Below are 18,859 nucleotides of genomic sequence, written 5' to 3'. Positions count from 1 at the left end.
TGCAACTTGTCAGGATGCTCTCAATGGTGCTCTTGTAAAACACAGTTAAGATGAGGGGCAGGGAGTCTTGCTCCGTGCCTTCTTGGTCAGGGGTGGGGGGGGAGTTGATATTAAGGGACCAGGTGAGGTTATCCGTGATGTGAACTCCCAGGAACTTGGTGCACTTGACCCTCTCTACACGGGAGCCGTGTGTTCACAGGGGGGGGGATGGTTCGCCTGCACCCTCCTGAAGTCCACAGTGATCTCCTGTGTGTTCTCCACGTTCAGGCTTGGGTTGTTCCTCTCTCACCTGTCCGCCAGCAGCTCCATCTCCTCTCTACACTCCGTCTCGTCGTCATTGTCGATGAGACCGACCACCGTTATGTCATCCGCAGACCAATGACACGGTTTGAGCTGGATCCCGCGACGCAGTCCTGTGTGAACAGCAGCGGGCTGAGCTCACGGCCCTTGAGGAGCACCAGTGCTCAGCGTAATGGGACGAGAGACGTTGCTGCCCACACGGACTGACTATGGCCTTGCTGTTGAGAAATCCAGTGTCCCATTGCAGAGGGGGGCGTTGAGACCCAGTCAGGAGTTTCCCCACCAGTATCTGGGCTGCAGGTGCAAAGGTGAATTTTTTGAGTGATTTGTTTTGTAACTTTTCTTTTGTCTTGACAGTTGGTTTCGAATTCTGGAAGCAGCTTTGTGCAGAGCATGGCATCAGCCCGGAAGGTATCGTGGAAGAGTTTGCCACTGAGGGGACGGACAGGAAAGACGTTTTCTTCTACCAGGTATGGAGCTACCACTCACCGACACACAGTGCACAGAAAAAAACATTCTCCCACGCAAAGGTGCTTCCAAAAATAATGGAAGGAGAAGTTTCTAAATATCAAACAAATGAGTATAAAGAGCAGTAAAGAGTTTAAAAATTAAGTCAATATTTGGTGTGATCACCCTTTGTCTTTAAAACTACATCAATTCTCTTAGGTATGCTGTCGTGCAGTTTTATAAGAAAATCGGCTGGTAGGTTGTTCGGAGCATCTTGGAGAACTTGCCACAGTTCTTCTGCAGACTTGTGCTGTCTCGCTTCTTTCTGTCTCTCTCGGTAATCCCAGACAGCCTCGATGACGTTGAGATCAGGGCTCTGTGGAGGCCGTGACATTTGGTGCAGAACTCCCTGTTCCCTTCGGTGAAGACAGTTCTTTGTGACCTGGTCCTGCTGCAGAATGGAGATGGGATCGATCTCACGCCTCCCTGATGGATGAGAACCTGCTTGTACTTCTCGGCATTGAGGATTCCACTAACTCTGATCAGATCACCAACTCCATCTGCAGACACTCAGCCCCAGACCTGCTGGGATCACCCACTTTTCTGCTGGCGGCAGACGCTCGCCCACGTGGCACCCTCCAGCTCTTCTACAGACAAACTGCCTCCTGTTTGAACCAAAAATGTCAAATGTTTGACTGGTCAGTCCACAGAGCACTCACTGCCTCTGTTCAGCACCCCAGTCCTTGTGTTCTTCTGCGTAGGTGAGTCTGTTTGGTTTTGTTTCCGCTTGGGAGGAATGTGTTTTTGACAGCAGCTCTTCTGTGGAGACCATTTCTGACAAGACTTTCCTGCACTGTTTTGGGGTGTACTGGGTTGCCGTGGTCTCTGTGAGTTCAGAGCTGACAGCAGTGCTGGACTTCTTCCAGTTTGGAAGGGACTTCGGTTTGACATGTCCCCCGTCTGCTGCACTGGATTTCCGTGGCCGACCACTGCCTTTCTGGTCCTCAGCCCTGCCCGTGTCTTTGTGCTTCTCCAGAGGAGCTTGGACAGCACATCCCGATACTCCTGTCTGCCGCGGAGCTTCTGCCTGGGGGAGACCTTGCTGATGCAGGATGACAGACCACCTCGTGTCTATTGCTGTGCTCACTCTGGCCATTAGATCAGATGATGAGGACACACAGTCCTCTTCTATTGTCATTTAGTAATGCATGCATTAAGAAATGATACAATGTTCCTCCAGTATGATATCACAGAAACACAAGACAGACCAAGACTGACAAAAACCACATAATTATAATATATAGTTACAACAGTGCAAAGCAATACCGTAATTTAATCAAGAACAGACCATGGGCACTGTAAAAAAAAAAGTCTCAAAGTCTCTCGGAAGTCCCATCATCTCACGCAGATGGTAGAAGGAAGAAAAACTCTCTTCCTGCCATGAAGCTCCAGTGCCGCAAACTTGCCGATGCAGCACCCTGGAAGCACCCGACCACAGCCGACTCTTGAGTCTTCCCGAAAACTTCGAGCCTCCAACCAGCCCTCCGACACCGAGCACTTTGACCCCCGGCTGCCAAGCAATAGGCAAAGCCGAGGATTTAGGGCCTACCCCTCAGGAGATTCTTGATCGCACAGCAGCAGCGGCAGCGAAGCAGGCATTTCAGAAGTTTCTCCAGATGTTCCTCCGTGCTTCTCACGTCTGTCTCCATCAAATCAGGATTGTGCATGGTATCCTACTTAACAAATACCGATATCATTCCGGAGTGGCCATGCACGCTGCGTCGTGCCGCCATCTTCTCCTCCCCTCCATGGTGCAAGAATTGAAGATTTGAAGGTGAAGCTGTCACATCGGCCACACCCTCAACTTTTAGACTGGTAGTTCTTCGCCCAGTATAATTTCTTCTGCACCATTTCTGTTTCAGTGGAGTTCATTCAACTCTTTATGTCATTGATCATTAGCGTCCTGTTCGTTATCCTCGTTTGGAACATATTGGAAAGTTTTTGACAAGAACAGGCCATTCAGCCCAACAACACTTGCCACATTCCTATTTGCAGAGTGTGCTGAAACAACGATGGAGTTCAGATTTGAAAGTCTCTGAGGTACTACTCAACTACACAACGAGGTAGTACGTTCCATGAGTCCACAACTCGCTGTGTTTAATCATGCACTGGGCTATAGGCCTGCAAGTTAATCAAGTTTTTATTTAACAAGTGCTCTCTTGCTTAATATGATACTTTATTTAATGAATTACAGATACTTAGAAACATAGAAAATAGGTGCAGGAGTAGGCCATTCGGCCGATCGAGCCTGCACCGCCATTCGGTATGATCATGGCTGATCATCCAACTCAGAACCCTGTACCTGCCTTCTCTCCATACCCCGTGATCCCTTTAGCCACAAGGGCCATATCTAACTCCCTTTTAAATATAACCAATGAACTGGCCTCAACTGTTTCCTGTGGCAGAGAATTCCACAGATTCACCACTCTCTGTGTGAAGAAGTTTTTCCTCATCTCGGTCCTAAAAGGCTTCCCCTTTATCCTTAAACTGTGACCCCTCGTTCTGGACTTCCCCAACATTGGGAACAATCTTCCTCCATCCAGCCTGTCCAATCCCTTTAGAATTTTATACGTTTCAATAAGATCCCCCCTCAATCTTCTAAATTCCAGCGAGTATAAGCCTAGTCGATCCAGTCTTTCATCATATGAAAGTCCTGCCATCCCAGGAATCAATCTGGTGAACCTTCTTTGTACTCCCTCTATGTCAAGAATGTCTTTCCTCAGATTAGGGGACCAAAACTGCACACAATACTCCAGGAGTGGTCTCACCAAGGCCTTGTACAACTGCAGTAGTACCTCCCTGCTCCTGTACTCAAATCCTCTTGCTATGAATGCCAGCATACCATTCGCCATTTTCACCGCCTGCTGTACCTGCATGCCCACTTTCAATGACTGGTGTATAATGACACCCAGGTCTTGTTGCACCTCCCCTTTTCCTAATCGGCCACCATTCAGATAATAATCTGTTTTCCTGTTCTTGACACTAAAGTGGATAACCTCACATTTATCCACATTAAATTGCATCTGCCATGAATTTGTCCACTCACCTAACCTATCCAAGTCACCCTGCATCCTCTTAGCATCCTCCTCACAGCTAACACTGCCACCCAGCTTCGTGTCATCCGCAAACTTGGAGATGCTGCATTTAATTCCCTCATCCAAGTCATTAATATATATTGTAAACAACTGGGGTCCCAGCACTGAGCCTTGCGGTACCCCACTAGTCACTGCCTGCCATTCTGAAAAGGTCCTGTTTATTCCCACTCTTTGCTTCCTGTCTGCCAACCAATTCTATATCCACATCACTACCTTATCCCCCAGTACCGTGTGCTTTAAGTTTGCACAATAATCACTTGTGTGGGACCTTGTCAAAAGCCTTTTGAAAATCCAAATATACCACATCCACTGGTTCTCCCCTATCCACTCTACTAGTTACATCCTCAAAAAATTCTATGAGATTCGTCAGACATGATTTTCCTTTCACAAGTCCATGCTGACTTTGTCCGATGATTTCACCGCTTTCCAAATGTGCTGTTATCACATCCTTGATAACTGACTCCAGCAGTTTCCCCACCACCGATGTTAGGCTAACCAGTCTATAATTCCCCGGTTTCTCTCTCCCTCCTTTTTTAAAAAGTGGGGTTACATTAGCCACTCTCCAATCCTCAGGAACTAGTCCAGAATCTAAAGAGTTTTGAAAAATTATCAATAATGCATCCACTATTTCTTGGGCTTCTTCCTTTAGTACTCTGGTTTGCAGACCATCTGGCCCTGGGGATTTATCTGCCTTTAATCCCTTCAATTTACCTAACACCATTTCCCTACTAACATGTATTTCCCTCAGTTCCTCCATCTTACTAGACCCCCGGTCCCCTACCATTTCCAGAAGATTATTTATGTCCTCCTTAGTGAAGACAGAACCAAAGTAGTTATTTAGTTGGTCTGCCATGTCCTTGCTCCCCATGATCAATTCACCTGTTTCTGACTGTAAGGGACCTACATTTGTCTTAACCAATCTTTTTTTTTTCACATATCTATAAAAGCTTTTACAGTCCGTTTTTATGTCCCCTGCCAGCTTTCTCTCATAATCTTTTTTCCCTTTTCTAATTAAGCCTTTTGTCCTCCTCTGCTGGACTCTGAATTTCTCCCAGTCCTCAAGTGTGCTGCTTTTTCTGGCTAATTTGTATGTTTCTTCTTTGGAATTGATACTATCCCTAATTTCCCTTGTCAGCCACGGGTGCACTACCTTCCCTGGTTTATTCTTTTGTCAAACTGGGATGAACAATTGTTGTAGTTCATCCATGCGATCTTTAAATGCTTGCCATTGCATATCCACCATCAACTCTTTAAGTATCACTCACAACACGCTGGAAGAACTCAGCAGGTCGGGCAGCATCTGTGGAAAAGATCCGACACCCGAAACGTTGACCGATCTTTTCCACGGATGCTGCTCGACCTGCTGAGTTCCTCCAGCGTGTTGTGATTGTTGCTTTGACCCCAGCATCTGCAGATTATTTTGTGTTTACGAACCCTTTAAGTATCATTTGCCAGTCTATCTTAGCTAATTCACGTCTCATACCTTCAAAGTTACCCTTCTTTAAGTTCAGAACCTTTGTTTCTGAATTAATTATGTCACTGTCCCTCTTAATGAAGAATTCCACCATATTATGGTCACTCTTACCCAAGGGGCCTTGCACGACAAGATTGCTAACTAACCCTTCCTCATTACTCAATACCCAGTCTGGAATGGCCTGTTCTCTAGTTGGTTCCTCGACATGTTGGTTCAGAAAACCATCCCGCATGCATTCCAAGAAATCCTCTTCCTCAGCACCTTTACCAATTTGGTTCACCCAATCTATATGTAGATTGAAGTCACCCATTATAACTGCTGTTTCTTTATTGCACGCATTTCTAATTTCCTGTTTAATGCCATCCCCAACCTCACTACTACTGTTAGGTGGCCTGTACACAACTCCCACCAGCGTTTTCTGCCCCTTAGTGTTATGCAGCTCTACCCATATCGATTTCACATCCTCCCGGCTAATGTCCTTCCTTTCTATTGCGTTAATCTCCTCTCTAACCAGCAATGCTACCCCACCTCCTTTTCTTTCATGTCTATCCCTCCTGAATATTGAACGTTGAGCTCCCATCCTTGGTCACCCTGGAGCCATGTCTCTGTGATCCCAACTATATCATATTCATTAATAACTATCTGCACATTCAATTCATCCACCTTGTTACGAATGCTCCTTGCATTGACACACAAAGCCTTCAGGCTTGCTTTTACAACACTCTTAGCCCTTATACAATTATGTTCAAAAGTGTCCCTTTTTGATTTTTGCCCTGGATTTGCCGGCCTGCCACTTTTACTTTTACCCCCCTGTCTCTCTGCATTTGTTCCCATCCCCCTGCCACATTAGTTCAAATCCTCCTGAACAACAGAAACAAACGCTCCCCTAGGACATTGGTTCCAGCCCAGCCCAGGTGCAGACCGTCCTGTTTGTACCGGTCCCACCTCCCCCAGAACTGGTTCCAATGCCCCAGAAATTTGAATCCCTCCCCCTTGCACCATTTTTCAAGCCACATATTCATCTGAAATATCCTCCTATTTCTACTCTGACTGGCACGTGGCACTGGTAGTAATCCAGAGATTATTACCTTTGTGGTCCTACTTTTTAGTTTATCTCCTAACTCCCTAAATTCACCTTGTAGGACCTCATCCTGTTTTTTACCTATATCGTTGGTACCTATGTGCACCACGACCACTGGCTGTTCATCCTCCCACTCCAGAATGTCCTGCAGCCGCTCAGAGACATCCTTGACCCTTGCACCAGGGAGGCAACATACCCTCCTGGAGTCTCGTTTGCGGCCGCAGAAACACCTATCTATTCCCCTTACAAACGAATCCCCGATCACTATAGCTCTCCCATTCCTTTTCCTTCCCTCCTGTGCCGCAGAGCCACCCATGGTGCCATGAACTCGGCTGCTGCTGCCTTCCCCGATGAGGCATCTCCCCCAACAGTATCCAAAACAGTATATCTGTTTAGGAAGGAGATGACCTCAGGGGACTCCTCCACTACCTGCATACTGCTACGCTGTTTAGTGGCCACACATACCCTTTCTGCCTTTGCACCCTTTAGCTGCGGTGTGGCCAACTCACTGAACGTGCTATTCACGACTTTCTCAGCATCGCGGATGCTCCAGTATGAATCCAGTCGCAGCTCCAGCCGCTCAGTGCAGTCTGCCAGAAGCTGCAGCTGGACACATTTCCTGCACACATAGTCATCAGGGACACTGGAAGTATCTCTAATTTCCCACATGCTTCAGGAGGAACAAACCACGGGGCCAATCTCAGCTGCCATGACCTACCCAATACGCTACAGCCTCGCCGCCTTCCTTGCTTCAAATAAAATACTGCTGCAGACTGTTCTCCTTTTAAAGAAACTTACCCAGCCTTACCTCACTCAGAGTGAAGCTCGTCCTCGGCCTCTGCTCGCCGAAGCCTCAGGAGCCAAAGCCTTCCTACTCTGTCTCCCTCTACTCCGTCGCCCGCTCCCTTCAAGCTGCTCTCTTTTAAATACTCCTGCTGCCTCACGGGCCGACTTACACGTGCTTACGCAGTCCTGCCCCGTTCAACCGCCGAAGAAAATTCCTCTGTAACATTTAATTTTTGGGAAAGTAAACATTTGGTGAAATCTAAAATTTTCTCCTTTCTACCGACACACTAATGCAGAAGACAAAAAAATAGATAGTTTGGTTCAGAGCTGTAAATATTCTTCAAATGAGAAATAAAGTGCTTTTTGAAGTTCCCCCTTTGATTTGTGCACAGTAAGACATCACATCATTACAATGGAAGCTACATTAAATGATTCCGGGAATGAAAGGGTTAACATACGAGGAGTGTTTGATGGCTCTGGGCCTGTACTCCCTGGAATTTAGAAGAATGATGAGAGGGATCTTATTGAAACCTATGGATTGCTGAAAGGCCTCGAAAGAGTGGATGTGTAGGGGATGTTTCCTATAGTGGGGGAGTCTAGGACCAGAGGACACAGATAGAGTGGACGTGGCGAGGATGTTTCCTATAGTGGGGGAGTCTTGGACCAGCGGGCACAGACAGAGTGGATGTGGAGGGGATGTTTCCTGTAGTGGGTGAGTGTAGGACCAGAAAACACAGATAGAGTGGACGTGGAGAGGATGTTTCCTATAGTGGGGGAGTCTAGGACCAGAGGACACAGATAGAGTGGACGTGGAGAGGATGTTTCCTATAGTGGGGGAGTCTAGGACCAGAGGACACAGATAGAGTGGATGTGGAGAGGATGTTTCCTATAGTGGGGGAGTCTAGGACCAGAGGGCACAGATAGGGTGGATGTGGAGAGGATGTTTCCTATAGTGGGGGAGTCTAGGACCAGAGGACACAGATAGAGTGGATGTGGAGAGGATGTTTCCTATAGTGGGGGAGTCTAGGACCAGAGGGCACAGATAGAGTGGATGTGGAGAGGATGTTTCCTATAGTGGGGGAGTCTAGGACCAGAGGGCACAGATAGAGTGGATGTGGAGAGGATGTTTCCTATAGGGGGGGAGTCCAGGACCAGAGGACACAGATAGAGTGGATGTGGAGAGGATGTTTCCTATAGTGGGGGAGTCTCGGACCAGAGGGCACAGATAGAGTGGATGTGGAGAGGATGTTTCCTATAGTGGGGGGAGTCTAGGACCAGAGGGCACAGATAGAGTGGATGTGGAGAGGATGTTTCCTATAGGGGGGGAGTCCAGGACCAGAGGGCACAGCATCAGAATAGGGGAAGTTTCATTTAGAGTAGAGATGAGAAGGTCTTTCTTTAGCCAGAAGGTGGTGAATCTGTGGAATTCATTGCCACGGACGCCTGTGGAAGCCAGGTCATTGGGTGTATTTAAAGCGGAGTTTGATAGGTCCTTGATTAGTCAGGGCTAGTGTTTTAGCACAGCGAGTGGTGGGTGCCTAGAATGTGCTGGCAGGTGGAGGCAGATGTTATCAAGGCGTCTGACAGACTCTCAGGTAGACTCTTGAATCAGCAGGGACTCGACGAATATGGACGACATGCGGGCAGGAGGGATCACAGTGGACTCCGGTTAATTGGGATACATCGGGACCAGGACGTTTTGGCCCAGATTTGTGGCTGCCACCCCCTAATTAGCTGAAGTTTTATGGAAATAGTTAAAAAGGTATTTAAAAAAAAGTCAAGCTACCATTTAACTGAGTAACAAATTATGTGCAGAACAAATGAGAACGCTACCAGTACTAATACAGCACTATAAAACTGTGTATTAGTTCCTAATAGTTATCGATAGAGGAATTCATCCAGTGTCCTCTGCTTGTTCTTATGATTGACTGTGAATGAATAAAATTAACACAGACACCGAGTGCAGATAACGGACTGCTTCCATACAACGTTATCGACGACTGCATCCTCCAAACCTTCATTTACATTGGAACATTCAAGATAATTGCCAATACCTTCAAATAATTTGTCGTTCATAACTAGTTGAAGTGGTGAAATTGTTTGACTTTCACTCCCAGCCACTTCTGGCACCTCCAAGCCTGAATGCTCGAAACCGCAGTGAGCTAAACCGTTCCAAATTGCCAACTATTGGTGACAGAAATCACTGCACTTCTGAGTACGGTGTAGTGTCTAACGGCCAGACACAAATGCACATGTAGCTCCCCCCGGCCAGCCTCAGGGTCGCTCGGCTCGCTGCCGTCTAGGAAAACAGCCTTGGCCCCGCCAAACTGGGTAATTAGTTTGTGTGGATGCTGTGTGAGGTACCCCACCCTGCCCAAATAACAGACAATACACCAGATGCAATTAAATGATATACAGTTTATAGATATTACTGGAACTAAATAATTAAAAGAGAATAAAATAGAAAAGGAAAATAAAAGACGCCACACTTATCAAAGTTCTTTTCTTCGTGTACAAACAGTTGGAGCTCAGGATCCTTCTTCTTCACCCTGCGACCCCTTGGACCACCTCGACCGGCTGCCTGGGGCCAACAACGGTGGTCGACCAGACACTCCACACGAGTCCATCTCCATCTCCCCTCCTCGCCGAACGCCCCTCTCGGGGTCCGACCCCGTTAGCGGACTCACAGCACCTGGTCCATCCTCTGTCTCTCTCTCTCTCTCTCCCGCCTTCTGCCCAAAAACCCGCACATCATACTAACTTACAGACACACAGAAAAAAATAACTTCTATCCCAATTGGTTTGTTCACCCTCTTACCAGTAACATGATCCAAACAACTGCTAGCGGGAGGACTGTCTCAGCAGTTAACATAACAAAGGAGCCATTTCAATTATAACATAACAAAGAAGCCATTTTAATTAGACTACGCAGTACCATAAAAGAAGAAACCCCTTACACACACGGCTGATGCTAGTTAGAAACTCTTCAGCAACAAGTTCCTGTCCCGATTAAGAAGCATGGTCTTCCATATAAACGAAGGGAATCCTGGCCATTTTCCGGATTAGTTTTTGTTCTGCAAGAGTTGTCCCAAAGAAGCAGCTGCCTGTATTAACCGATGGACGGACTAAACGGAATTAATGAAGTGTTGTCACTTTAGAGCTAGCAGGATATTGTGGGCCAAAGGACCCTGGTGTTGTACGGTTTGAGTACGATCGACAGGGATCGCTGAAAGTGGTGCTGCACGTAGCCGGGGTGGTTAAGGGCAGGTGCCTTTGGGGTATTTACAAGATTCAGAGTGTTCAGTTACAGCTGTACAAGCCACCGCTGAGAACACACTTGGTATTGTCATAGCAGGCTGTTCGGCCCGTCTGCTCCATGCTGACCAAGATGCCCATCTGAGCCAGTCCCATCTACTCATGTTTGCTCCAGATCCCTCGAAACCAGGGGTTCCCAACCCTGACTTAATGGGGTTGGTCCCTGGGTTGGGAACCCCTGGCTCTGAACATTTTCTATCTCTGCTACCGTCCAACGTACCTGGCTCAGAGGGCATGCATTTAACCCGAGGAGAGAAATTGCAAAGAAGATATGAGTAGCAATTTCTTTTTTTTTAAAGTGGAGAGCGGTGGGTGTCTGGAACACTCTGCCTGGGGCGGTGGTAGAGACAGCTACATCGGGGACTTTTAAGAGGCGTTTAGATTGGCGCATGAAAATGAGGGAAACGGAGGGATATGGGCATTGCAGGCAGAAGGGGTTCGTTTAGTTGGCTGTTTGGTCACTAATTGATTTGGCTCAGCTCAACATTGTGGGCCGAAGGGCCTGTGTTTAACATTATTCTACATGTACAGATCTGGTCACCCAGCTGATAAGAGGGGTGACCTTACAAGAGGCTGATAAACTCGGGAGGGGCAGGGACAGGGTCGGTAGTCGCAGACTTTATTCCAGGGTAAGGGAGTCTCAATCTAGAGGGCAGGGATTTGAAGCGAGAGGGGAAGATTGAAAGGGGATGGGAGTGGCAACTGTTCCCATGGAGGCTGATGAATGAACAGCCAGTGAGAGCTCCGGCAGCACAGTACGGTTACCATGTTTAAAGGGCATTGAGATGGTAGGTGGACAGGAAACGTTCAGAGTGATTCTCAGCCGGATCTGGGTCTCTGTGTCTCACTCTGACACTGTAAGGATCTGAGACTGGGGGACGAGTTGTGTCGAGGGTCAGTCTCTGTGTCTCACTCTGACTCTGTAAGGGTTCAGAGACTGGGGAGACAATTCGTGTCGAGCGGTCAGTCTCTGTGTCTCACTCTGACTCTGTAAGGGTTCTGAGACTGGGGGACGGGTCGTGTCGAGCGGTCAGTCTCTGTGTCTCACTCTGACTCTGCCAGGGTTCTGAGACTGGGGGACGAGTTGTGTCGAGGGTCAGTCTCTGTGTCTCACTCTGACTCTGTAAGGGTTCAGAGACTGGGGAGACAATTCGTGTCGAGCGGTCAGTGTCTGTGTCTCACTCTGACTCTGTAAGGGTTCAGAGACTGGGGGACGAGTCGTGTCGAGCGGTCAGTCTCTGTGTCTCACTCTGACTCTGCCAGGGTTCTGAGACTGGGGGACGAGTTGTGTCGAGGGGCTGGTCTCTGTGTCTCACTCTGACTCTGCCAGGGTTCTGAGACTGGGGGACGAGTTGTGTCGAGCGGTCAGTCTCTGTGTCTCACTCTGACTCTGTAAGGGTTCAGAGACTGGGGAGACAATTCGTGTCGAGGGGCTGGTTTCTGTGTCTCACTCTGACTGTCGGAGAAACGAGTCGTGTCGAGGGGTCAGTCTCTGTGTCTCACTCTGACTCTGTAAGGGTTCTGAGACTGAGGGATGAGTCGTGTCGAGGGGCCGGTCTCTGTGTTTCACTCTGACTCTGTAAGGGTCTGAGACTGAGGGATGAGTCGTGTCGAGCGGTCAGTCTCTGTGTCTCACTCTGACTGTCGGAGAAACGAGTCGTGTCGAGGGGTCAGTCTCTGTGTCTCATTCTGAGTCTGTAAGGGTCTGAGACTGAGGGACGAGTCGTGTCGAGCGGTCAGTCTCTGTGTCTCACTCTGACTCTGTAAGGGTTCTGAGACTGGGGGATTTGTCGTGTCGTGATTAGAGGCTGGTCTATGTGTCTCACTCTGACTCTGCCAGGGTTCTGAGACTGGGGGACGAGTCGTGTCGAGGGGCAGTCTCTGTGTCTCACTCTGACTCTGCAAAGGTTCTGAGACTGGGGGACGAGTCGTGTCGAGGGGCTGGTCTCTGTATCTAACTGACAGTTTTTTGCCTTGTGTGATATTTGTCTTGTTTAGGCAGATGACGAGCATTACATCCCCAGAGCTGTGCTGTTGGACCTGGAGCCTCGCGTGATCCATTCCATCCTGAATTCTCCTTACGCCAATCTGTACAATCCGGAGAACATCTACCTGTCTGAGCACGGCGGGGGTGCAGGTAATAACTGGGCCAGCGGCTACTCACAGGTGGGTACTGCTAAGCATGGCTCCATCACAAATGCCACCACAGTTTATTTAACCATTGCACGTAGTCGCACACAAATAAACACAAGGTTCCACATCTGATACTGAGTATCATACGGCCCAGTCTGTCACGGCCCAGCCCTCCCACCATTGAGCAAATCTACACGGAGCATTGTCGCAAGAAAGCAGCGTCCATCGTCATGGGCCCCAACCACTCAGGTCATGCTCTCATCTCGCTGCTACCACCAGGAAGGAGGTACAGGAGCCTCAGGACCCACACCACCAGGTTCAGGAACAGTTATTACCCCTCAACCATCAGGAAGGAGGTACAGGAGTCTCAGGACCCACACCACCAGGTTCAGGAACAGTTATTACCCCTCAATCATCAGGAAGGAGGTACAGGAGCCTCAGGACCCACACGACCAGGTTCAGGAACAGTTATTACCCCTCAATCATCAGGAAGGAGGTACAGGAGCCTCAGGTCCCACACCACCAGGTTCAGGAACAGTTATTACCCCTCAACCATCAGGAAGGAGGTACAGGAGCCTCAGGACCCACACTACCAGCTTCAGGAACAGTTATTACCCCTCAACCATCAGGCTCTTGAACCAAAGGGGATAACTTCACTTATCCCATCATTGAGATGTTCCCACAACTTACAGACTCACTTTCGACGATTCTTCATCTCATTCTTGATATTATTATTATTTTTTTTGTATTAAAACAGTTTGATATCTTATTGCGTATGCCAGCAAGGAAATGAATCTCAGGGTGACGTAAATGTACTTTGATAATAAATTTACTTTGAACTTTGATGGCGTGAAGGATGTGTGGAAAAGTGGATGAGATACTGACACAGAGAGGTGGGGAGAGGTGGTCTGATAGCTGTTAGGGAGACATGGTTGCACGATCAGTGGTGAGAGTGAAATATCCAGGTGAAGGAAGATGGGGCTGTGGGGGTGGTGGGAGGAAGAGAGGATCTCATCGCACTGTTAATTACGATGAAAGGAGTATAGATGTGAGCAGCTCTGAATGGTCAGGAGATGCTGATCTATAAGGGTGGAGAAAAGGAAGCTGGGAGGTGAGCGAATAGATCCCCAGACTGTTGCTACATTCTGGGAAAATACCAGGAGATGAAGGAGAGGGCTCCGGGGAAATGCCGGGAGGCGTGGGCGAGGGTCTCGGAGAAATACCGGGAGACATGGATGAGGGTCTTGGGGAAGTGCCGGGAGACGTGGGTGATGGTCTTGGGGAAATGCCGGGAGGCGTGGACGAGGGTCTCGGGGAAATACCGGGAGATGTGGGTGACGGTCTCGGGGGAATACCGGGAGACGTGGATGAAGGTCCCGGGGGAATACCGGGAGACATGGGTAGGGTCTCGGGGAAATACCGGGAGACGTAGGTGAGGGTCTCGGGGAAATACCGGGAGACGTGGGTGAGGGTCTCGGAGAAATACCGGGAGACGTGGATGAGGGTCTTGGGGAAGTGCCGGGAGACGTGGGCGATGGTCTTGGGGAAATGCCGGGAGGCGTGGGCGAGGGTCTTGGGGAAATACCGGGAGATGTGGGTGACGGTCTCGGGGAGATACCGGGAGACGTGGGTGAGGGTCTCGGGGGAATACTGGGAGACGTGAGTAGGGTCTCGGGGAAATACCGGGAGACGTAGGTGAGGGTCTTGGGGACGTGCCGGGAGACGTAGGCGAGGGTCTCGGAGAAATACCGGGAGACGTGGATGAGGGTCTTGGGGAAGTGCCGGGAGACGTGGGCGATGGTCTTGGGGAAATACCGGGAGAGGTGGGCGAGGGTCTCTGGGAAATACCAGGAGACGTGGACGAGGGTCTCGAGGAGATACCGGGAGAAGTGGATGAGGGTCTCAGGGAGATACCGGGAGAAGTGGGCGAGGGTCTCGGGGAGATACCGGGAGACGTGAGCAAGGGTCTCGGGGAAATACTGGGAGACGTGGGTGAGGGTCTCGGGGAAATACCTGGAGATGTTGGTGAGGGTCTTGGGGAAATGCCGGGAGCGTAGGTAGAACAGTGCAATAATTATGGAGACTTCTTCAATGTTTATGTAGGTCATGTTTATTTAGTTGGAAAGGGTAGAATGAGAACAAATTAGTGGAGTGCATTTGGAGTAATTTTGTTGTGAGTTTATTTTGGGAATGAGCTGTGTAGTATCTTGTAATGGATGATAAATAACTCGAGAGCAAGTGGTCCCTGTGGACATGGTATTCATAGCATCATCGAGTTGTGTATTCATCTTGACTTCGTTTCTAAACAACTGTGTTTAATTGAACTGTATTCCAAAGAATGAGAATAGTTGGCCAAAAGGTTTGAGGGGGTGGGGATTGGGCACATTTTTTTAATCTCAGTGGGGTACACAGGTCTGTGAACTGCATGTTTTTGGACAAGCTCTTCCAAGTTTCCGTTCCTGAAAACTGTTTGAAATCTGAACTCCCTGTGAGTCGGGAATGAACAGAAATGGAGCAAGGAACAGGATCACGGACATGGTTGTTGCAGTCCAGGGAGGAGTGTTGTACGTATCCTATTTCAGTAATATTTGTGTAATATTGTCAATGCATTGTGTGATTCAGTATTCCTTGTTTGTTTACATCATTCATTACGGGTTTTACGTAAAAGTACATGAATGGCACGCGCCATCGTGTCACCGCGTCATAAGTACGCATCTCACTAAAGTAAACTAACACAAATTATACCCTGGAGCCGCGCGATTTTTTTTCTCTCTATTAGTGTTATGATTCAGAGTTACAAAACATAACAAGCGGGTGCCAGACTGACTGACTCAGTGAGTCTGCTGTTGAATCCATCCCCAGCCAGCCCACTACTCTCCCAAATGTTCGTCCGTGTGGATGAACTGACATGTAGTAAGTCGGGTGTTCCTAACCCGGGGAGGGGATCACCAGATGGTTTTGTGTGTGCGCGTTGTTCCCTCCTCTCTCCCTCTCTCCCTTTCCCCCTCTCTCGCCTCTCCTCTCTCGTTAAGATTTGTGATCGAGTCATTTTACTCTGCGTAGGGTGAGAAGATCCACGAGGATATTTTTGATATTATCGACCGAGAGGCTGACGGCAGCGACAGTTTGGAGGTGAGTCTGTGCTCTGGATTTGTAGAATTGTACAGTGCAGAAATAGGCCCTTTTACCCCCTCCTCAGCCGTGCTGACCGCGACGCTTATGCTCGCAGGGGGATGAGGTTCCTCTACATCTTTCCTGCCCGGATCTTTTTAAAGGCTGTAGTTATGTCTGCCTCCTCTCCTGACAGCCTGTTCACCACCCCCTCGGTGGAAGAGTGGACTCCTTACCTTTTCGTTCAGTTCCTCTTCTCTAGCCTGTGCTGTGTAATTCTGGACCCTGCCCTCCTCCGGAGCAGTCCACCGTGTCGACTCTATGTCCCTGATGATTAAAGACACTTCCGACATTGCAGTGAGAATCAGCCAAGCTGATCCGACCCAGCTCCTCTGTTCCAGGCCACGTCCTAGTTAATCATTTCACCACTCTGAACTGTTACCATTCCCCAACCCACATACCAAATGCTTGGTCCTGTTGTGGCTGTCAACCAAGTCACTGAAGCTGGTGGATACAGAAGTCTTTCTTCAGCCAAGCGAGCAGCAGTCGTGCTGGAGGTGCTATTGGAGGAAGCGCCTTGCCTGGCCCAATATTACCTGACATTTTAGATGCTGAAGATCAGAGTTAACAGCAGGACAATTCTATAGTTGCAATGTATCTACAATGCTTCCTTTGAATTACATACAAACACTGCCCTCTTCACACCAGCACTCCAGACACCCAACGTGAATGTTAATCCCCACTGACACTAGCTGCATTCATGCAGATGCAGACATTTCAACCCCCTTCTGCAGCTCCGAGTAGACCATTGTTCAGAGCTGCATTTTAAATTCAATCTGCAATCCATGTTGGGGTCTGAAGACTGGCTGTTGTTGAAATTAGTATTTGCTATATGCCATAGCTTCAGAATACGCCCTAAAACGCCCTGACATCAAGTTCACCCTATCCTGCTATGTCACTATTTTCAGTGAGCTTCATAATAGAGGCTCTGTACATCAATGTTCCTCGGCTCTCTTCCAGTTACTTTATATGTTGCACCAGAATAAGCCCTATAAAAAGTAGTGGATATGCCCCAGTCCATCACGAGTAAAGCCCTGAGCACATCAACATGAATTGCAGGAAGGCAGCATCCGTCATCAGGGATACCCACCACTCAGATCAGGCTCTCTTCACGCTGCTGCTATCGGGAATGTACAGGAGCCTCAGGACTCACACCACCAGGTTCAGGAACGGTTATTACCCCTCAACCATCAGGAAGGAGGTACAGGAGCCTCAGGACCCACACCACCAGGTTCAGGAACAGTTATTACCCCTCAACCATCAGGAAGGAGGTACAGGAGCCTCAGGACCCACACCACCAGGTTCAGGGACAGTTATCACCCCTCAACCATCAGGAAGGAGGTACAGGAGCCTCAGGAATCACACCACCAGGTTCAGGAACAGTTATTGCCCCTCAACCATCAGGAAGGAGGTACAGGATCCTCAGGTCCCACACCACCAGGTTCAGGAACAGTTATTACCCCCTCAACCATCAGGAAGGAGGTACAGGAGCCTCAGGAATCACACCACCAGGTTCAGGAACGGTTATTACCCCTTCAACCATCAGGCTCTTGAACGAAAGGGGATAACTTCACTCAGCTTCATTTGCCCATCTCTGAAATGTTCCTACAACCAATGGACTCACTTTCAAGGACTCTTCATCTCATGTTCTCGATATTTATTGCTTATTTATTTATTAGTATTACTATTACTATTACTTTCATTTTGTACTGGCACAGTTCGTTGTCTTCTCCACTCTAGTTGAACGGTCCGGTTGGGTGATCTTTTACCGATTCTGTTGTGGTTACTATATTATAGGTATATTCAGTATGCCCGCAAGAAAATGAATCTCAGGCTTGTATTTGTGTACTTTGATAATAAAGTTAGCTTGAATTTTGATCTTTAGAGTGAATTTCAATTGAACTCCATTAAGCAGTACGGTTCAGCAATCAACGTTTTGCCCGATTACCACACTGTTAAAATAGATAATGGTGGCCTTTATCAGCTGGCCCACCAAGGGCAGTGGTTTCCAAGCCTTTTATTGCCATGGACGCCACCATTAACCGAGGTCTGTGGGCCCCAGGTTGGGAACCCCCGAACTGTGGGGGGGACTGCTTGTGAATACAACTGCTGTGCAGCTGCTACGCCTTGCCCAAGGGTGACCTGTGGGCTAGCGGAGCGAAGGAGCGCTTTAAACCTCCTCTGGTAGAGACGTGTCTCCACCCTTCCCTATCCCAATGTTGCATTCGAAACCTGCAGCCAACCAGTGCAACTTGCGGCTCAGTCTACCCTTTTGAGTGAAGAAGTTCCCTTTCATGTTCTGCTTTCACTTTTCACCCTTAACCCCCAATCTCTAGCTCCAGTCTCCCAACCTCAGTGCAGAAAGCCTGCTGGTACGACCCTATCTATAACCCTCATAATTTTGTACACCTCTATCAAATCTCCAAATAAAGTGCTAACCTATTCAACTTTTCCCTTTTGAGAAGTGATTGTATAGCAGTTGTATCCATTTCTCTGTCTCCAGTTGAACAGGATTAAATTGCAGGGGTTAACTTGGATTCATGGTACAAAAAAGTCATCACAATTTAGTTATTGTTCAGTCTGGGATGGTAAATTCCTTCTGAAACAACAAGAAAAATAACTATGCATCTTACATCTTTTTCTGCAACCTCAGCCTGATATTTTGCTCTGATCAAATGGTGCCTTCACATCCTCAGTAGTTAGTAAATTTTCTGCATGGATTGTATTGTTTTCTGAGTTTGGAATCTAATCTCCAAACACAATGAGCTGGATCAAAATTTTGCATAATTACAATGAGATCAGTTATTTAAAATGGAGTTCAAAACATTTTATCCTGTTTTTGAATGTAGGGCTTTGTGCTGTGTCACTCGATCGCTGGTGGAACAGGTTCTGGTTTGGGTTCCTACCTCCTCGAGAAGTTAAATGACCGGTGAGCAATATTCCCTCAAAGTGAGTCTCAGTGCTGAGATTCATATTTTCACTCCCCCTCTCCCCCTC

General features: G+C 48.2%; 1 protein-coding gene across 1 annotated transcript in view; it reads left to right on the top strand.

Annotated features, from left to right (window-relative positions):
• tubg1 (tubulin, gamma 1) overlaps positions 1-18,859 on the top strand; it is a 72,587-nt gene that overhangs the window by 6,730 nt on the left and 46,998 nt on the right. The window contains exons 2-5 of the mRNA XM_072249111.1: positions 658-770; positions 12,557-12,724; positions 15,755-15,823; positions 18,712-18,791. Of these exons, the coding sequence (XP_072105212.1) occupies positions 658-770; positions 12,557-12,724; positions 15,755-15,823; positions 18,712-18,791 (430 nt within the window). The remainder of the gene's footprint in view (positions 1-657; positions 771-12,556; positions 12,725-15,754; positions 15,824-18,711; positions 18,792-18,859) is intronic.

This window comes from Mobula birostris, chromosome X (genome assembly GCF_030028105.1).
Source record: "Mobula birostris isolate sMobBir1 chromosome X, sMobBir1.hap1, whole genome shotgun sequence".
Lineage (NCBI taxonomy): Eukaryota > Metazoa > Chordata > Chondrichthyes > Myliobatiformes > Myliobatidae > Mobula > Mobula birostris.
The sequence above is the reverse complement of the archived record's forward strand: the minus strand, read 5'-3'. Positions and strand labels throughout refer to the sequence as shown.